This window comes from Triticum aestivum, chromosome 2A (assembly GCF_018294505.1).
Source record: "Triticum aestivum cultivar Chinese Spring chromosome 2A, IWGSC CS RefSeq v2.1, whole genome shotgun sequence".
Lineage (NCBI taxonomy): Eukaryota > Viridiplantae > Streptophyta > Magnoliopsida > Poales > Poaceae > Triticum > Triticum aestivum.
The window spans coordinates 439,631,666-439,637,610 of NC_057797.1; the positions used below are offsets into that span (position 1 = coordinate 439,631,666).

A 5,945-nucleotide genomic window follows, 5' to 3' on the forward strand; every position below is an offset into this window, starting at 1 on the left:
TGTACATGTGTTACAATTATTTTTATTTTTATTCAGAAGAAATAAACTTCATCGGGTTCTTCACCTACTGTAGTGATGCTTTAGTGGGTGATACCAAGGAGCCAAAGCAACGTTTCCTCCGCAGGTGTGGTGCAACCGCTCTTGCAGAGTTTATGCTTGTGTCCTCCCATGCCTGGACATTGGGATCTGTTGAGTTCCTGTCCGTGCGTGGTGCGTTTATTGATTTCTTCTTTTTTGGAGATGGAGTATTTCCTCTGCAATAAGTAAAGATATTGTGGTTCAACTGCATGCAGTTCTAGGGGTTCATCCATGTCCGAAGTCCCTTCGTTACTCACGACCCCATTTGTGTTGGATGGGCAAGTCAAGGGGCTCCCTGAAACTTTTATTGGCGATCAAGTTTGAGTCGGTGTACAAGTGGTGTTGTCGCTACTTTGATCTAATTGTAATGGCGTTGTTGAAGCCTTGGAAGAATTTGACATTCCAAAATTTATATGACCACACAGAAGATGCATTTGAGATATTACATTCTAACTCTTAGTTTAGGAGTTACTTTGTAATATCTTGAATCTTTGATCTGAAGCATACTTGTAATGGTTCTGATGCTTGAATACAGTTACACATGTACATATTTCTAAAAAGAAAGTCACTCACCGAGGCTCCTGGGTGGACAAACAGTGATGGTGGAGCAAAGGAACCACAGAGCGGGATTGTGATGTGTGGCGCTTATGTCTACAATGGCTTTTTCATATTTTTCTTCTTTTGTTTGTTGCACTTCGATCAGTTTTTTCTAGTTATGGTGCTATGTGTGGGGTATGAGTTGTACAATTGTGCAGTTTGTGTACATGTATTAGCCGCATTGAGCAAAGGTTGTTATATACATGGAATACAAGTTACAACACGCTTGTACCCTGATCCTTAGTGTGTATGTGGTTTTGACGTTAAATAACAACTTTTTGTGGCTTGACTGTCGACGACAGATGAGACTGACAAGATCTATGCAGTGATTTATCCTGAAAACGGGATGATGGAAGATGGCGGTTGTGGATCCTGGAGCATGCATAGGCGGTGCATGTTATGGGATGCCTAGACCAGATGGTCTTAAGGCCACTAGATTAGATTGTGTCTGTTATGCGAACAGGGCACATCTATATACTTGTAGGTGTAGCAACTTTGGTTTGCTTAGAAGATGGCTTTGGATTGATCCTTGTATTATTTGTCAGACTCTAGTGAATAATTAATAAAGATGGTTGTGTGCATCATGCTGATGCGGAGGCCGGGGTAATCCTTCCTTTCGAAATAAAAAGAATGATTTTTCTTACCCATACACACACTTCATATATTACTTGAGTTAGATTTCACCCATGCGTACTCGAGAGTAAACCTTAAAATAGCTAGCATCCTCTTGGTCTATGCCAAATTTGTCTACGACCTGTAAGTAGTCAAGCCGAATGGCGCGGGTGTCCTATGGTTATTAACAACCATCCGGCATGGTTAGCATTTGGAGTTTGTAGAAGAGGCATCTCGATCAATGAAACGGGGTTATACTCCTATTTTTGGGTTGTTGTTCCTCCTCTCGCCTCCTTCATATGAGAGGAGCATCACCTCCCTTTCTCGTCTTCCCAACATTCCCGCTCTCCTTCCTCCTGCCGCAGCTGTCGTGATTCGGCAGCTGCTGGGAGCCAACTCGGCAATCCGCCATCCATTCGGAGGAGGGAAAGCAACGTTAGCCGCGGCCCATTCGATAGCCAACACACACTACATCGTTACAGAGAAACCATTGCACAAACAATGGCCAACAGCTGCAAAGAACACAAGCGCGGCGTTCCACGTCCACCACCATTGTCGCTCTTCATCGGTAGGGAGCAAGAGCTAGCGGGCACGCGGACACACCCGGCTGCTGCCGACAACAGCAACAAGAAGAGGATGTTGTCCAAGCAGCTTTCCATGAAGGAGACCACCCGGGAGGTCAAGTGGGAGAAGCGGCGGCGGCAGATACAACGACAAAGGAGCAGCATGGGCTTGTACGAAGCCGACCGCGTGGGATGCGCTAACACGCACGCCACTGCGAACGCTGTGACCGATGAGGACCTGGATGAGCTCAAGGGATCCATGGAGCTTGGCTTCGGGTTCAACGAGGAGAACGGAGGCCAGAACCTCTGCGACACGCTCCCTGCCCTCGACTTGTATTTTGCCGTCAACCGGCAGCTCTCCGAGCCGAAGATGCGGGTGTGCAGCCGCTCATTGCCTTCCCTTTCTGTGGTGACCTCCTCATCATCCATGCACTCCGGCACGCCCAGCCCAGCCGGCAGTCCTACCGCTCAGCCCTCCCTCCTTGACTCGTTGAAAATTAGCAGTCCAGGTCAGTAACGTCGAACGTTTCCTTGTTAATTTCTTCCTAGTATAGATTCCGAAAGAACCATCATCTTATGTTATTATGTGGTCGGTTGTTTGGTCCTATGACTCATGCAGCTGGCGAGAACCCACAGCTTATCAAGACAAGGCTAAGGCAGTGGGCTCAGGTAGTGGCTTGTTCAGTGAAGCACTCCAGTTGAGAGCGTTGGCTGCAATGAACCACCCATCCTACAAAACCGTTGTACATCCGAGTGTTCCATTAAACGACGAGGGAGAGGACATGACTGGTGGTGCAATTAACACAACGTCTAACCTTGTTGCTCTGTAGACGCCCATGGTTGTTGTGCATAGTTTAGTCTGTATGTATGTGTTGGCAACATTAATGCACCGCCCCTTGTATTGACAGGACAACATTTGATGCAAGGACGTTCTTCTTGTTCACCAACTTCTTTAGAAACACTAACTCTTGCTGAAAAATTTCCATAAAAACTAGGCATGCACACTGGCAAGATATAGTCGACTAAAACACACTCATCCAAGGAGACAAATATCCTCCGAAAACACCACTAACTGTTTTGTACAGATTGTAGGGGAGAAAAGTTGGACCGATAAAATTTCGGTTTTGAATCAGAGATTTTAGATGGGCGTATGTAATACAACACTGAATGTCTGAAATTAAATTGGGCATTCCGGTACAGTACTTGCACCTCTGACTGCTGAAGATGTTGGTTAAATATGCATATATTATGTGAATTACTTGTCCACGACACAAGTTACATGATGTTATCATCATCCATCATAAAATGCATGCTTTTGATTGGACTTAGCGCAAATCGCTCATGTGAATATCATAATTTCTTCTATGGATTCTCAAGCCTCAGATACAGACATGGCTTACTGGGCATCTCCAAACATTGACGTTAAACAGACACTCACATATGTCTGTGGACATCTAACCTGGCGAACACCATCAAACACTATCCTTTGAACCTTTTCCAGTTAAAACAAATTCAAAGTCACAATTTTGAAAAAAAATAGACTAGCTCGATATATTACATTGAAATTTAACTAGTTCAGTATAAACTACTCAAAATTAAACTAAACTAATGCTGGATGGTAACCTCATAGGCGTGGTTTCCGAGGCCACTAGGACTGCAATCCTCGTCACGACGCTTGGGGAAGTCGGGCCAGCCGTGCCGACATGCTCGTGGGAGATCGCTACGAGTCCTCCTCCGCCTTATGTCGTGCCTTATCCTCCTTCTCATGGAGCTCATGCACTAACTCAACGATACTGATCTAGAGGAACTCCTTGTTGATCCGGCACCGGCGGGGACCAGTGTCCCATTGGTGGTCTTGGACCGGTCGACAGCCCACGCCACCGTGAGCTCCTCATCGGCAAGGACACAATCCGATGCAACCTGCATCCTAGCGAGAGACACCGAACACCACTCTATCATGGTGAGGTCTTTCGATCACCCAGACGAGGAGGAGAGCATGACATGCGACCTCTCGCTGGCAGGATAGTATTCGAAGTGGGTGCACAGTTGCTGCTCTTGATTGGCGGTGGCCAGGAGCAACTGGGTATCGGGCTGGTGACGCGACGACGAGGGCTGACGATGCAATGGGGATGCCTTGGGCACCACTGGTTGTCGATCTAGATGATGAGGCTTAGCAACATCAACGACGACAGTTGGGCCGGTGCATCTAGAAAAGGGACGCAGGGGCCAGGCCATAAGCTTCTCCAGCTCCTCCTCCTTGGTACGTATGAGGTAGCCAGATAGCGGGGCCTCCTAGTTCGACGACTTGGCCATCTCTTTACAATAGACAATGTCATCGTCGGAGGTAGGCTCCTCATTGATGATAGAGGGCGCGGTGGAGTAGGACGGGCCCGATGACATGCGTTGGTGAGGCACATTACCCAACAAGGCACATGATGGCGATGTTTCTCCGCGCTGCCACGGATTGGAGACCAAGCTCCCACTGTCGTCGTATATGTTGTTTAAAGTGCTAGTTATGGACTAGAGGGGGGAGGGTGAATAGGCCATTTTTATGAAACTCTTCGAGATAGTCAATGTCTTCAAAGATGCGAAAGCAAAACAATAACTAAACAGAGTATGACGGAAGATAAGCTACGCTAGACATGCTATCAGTGCAACACAACTGAAGTGAGAAGTGAAGACATCAAGCAAACTAGGTAGCAAGAAATAATAGTAACAACTAATATGAAGACAAAGATGAAATCAAAGGGAATGTCTTCACACAGAGATGAGCAGTCAAAGGCTTCACGATAAAAAATAGTAAGTAAAGGAGTGAAGGGATAGAAACAGTTGCTCGGAGAAGACAAGTGAATTGTTTGACCAGTTCCAGCTATTGTGATAGCTGTATGTCTGGTTGGTGAGGTTGAGATTAAACTCTGAAGACCTGTTCTTCACCTTATTCCCATTGAGTTAAGATCACTTAAACCTCGCCAAATCACTCAGGTAAGTCTTCAAGGTAGACTTCCAAACCTTCACAAACTTCGTTCATAGGCGATCCACAATGATTCTTGGATGCTTAGAACGTGACGCCTAACTGTATGGAAAATCACAGTCTTCAAGTGTAATAAGTCTTTGGTTCACTCAGAACAGAATGTCTACACTCATGCTTAATCACTTTGGGCTTTGGGTGTTTGGGTTTTTCCTCGTAGAAAATCTCTTTCAAAGGCTTTGGAGTTTGGATTGCTCTCAAACGATAAAAGTCGTGCAATAACTCGGAGCACCCGCCAACTTATGGTGGAGGGGGTGGCTATTTATAGCTAGGGCAACCTGGCATGATTTTACCGAAATGACCATGGGCTATCAATCGATCGGCACGTGTCCCAACGGTCGGATTTCAAACACACTCGGTAACATTGCTTGGGCTACAAGAAATGCTAACTCATCCAACATTAGACGATATTTCCTCTCATTGTCTTCACTGGAAGACATAGGCTTTTGGTTAAGCAATCACTTCACCTCGACCCTTCTTAATAGTGCAGAGGTTCCTATGACTCAATAAAAGAAAATGAAACCTACGAAGAAGCTATGTCTCCACGTTCCATTGTCTTCACTCATTATCTTCAAAGGCAACCATTTTCAATAACTTCAAATATTTTTAGGGGTCATCTTCGACGGTTAAAATGAATCTTCGGGGACGTCTATCTATGTTATCCTGTGTATCTCACAAACACATTGGTCCCTCAACCAAGTTTGTCATCAACACTCCATAACCAACAAAGGGGTGGCACTAAATGCACTTATAGTTGTCGTGGCGGGAAGACGACGTGTTGGAGCGGTACCAGCCGAGGTACCATTATTTTGCTTCCCGGAGCGTCCTATGGTGTTGTCTTTTTCCCATCAAGGCGGGCGGTGTTTGCGGATGTCGGTGTGCGGGTGGCATCTAGGATTTTGTAGGGGAAAGGATTGGGTGAAGATAGGGTTTTGGGGGTCGCCCGCCAAACTTATAATAGCCAGGGTAGGCTCGTCGGGCGACGCCTCAGCCAATTGGGCATGAACTCAAGTAGATGGGAAGTCTGTGAGCTTCCATGAATGCGGAAATGAGCATGAAACCGCATC

General features: G+C 46.2%; 1 protein-coding gene across 1 annotated transcript; it reads left to right on the plus strand.

The window, feature by feature from the left end:
- Positions 1-1,568: 1,568 nt before the first annotated feature.
- On the plus strand, positions 1,569-2,793 carry LOC123185382 (uncharacterized). Its single transcript, XM_044597267.1, has 2 exons — positions 1,569-2,359; positions 2,470-2,793. Exons 1-2 carry the CDS (start codon positions 1,789-1,791, stop codon positions 2,550-2,552), a joined length of 654 nt encoding a protein of 217 aa, XP_044453202.1. The 5' UTR covers positions 1,569-1,788; the 3' UTR covers positions 2,553-2,793.
- The last annotated feature ends 3,152 nt before the right edge of the window (positions 2,794-5,945 follow it).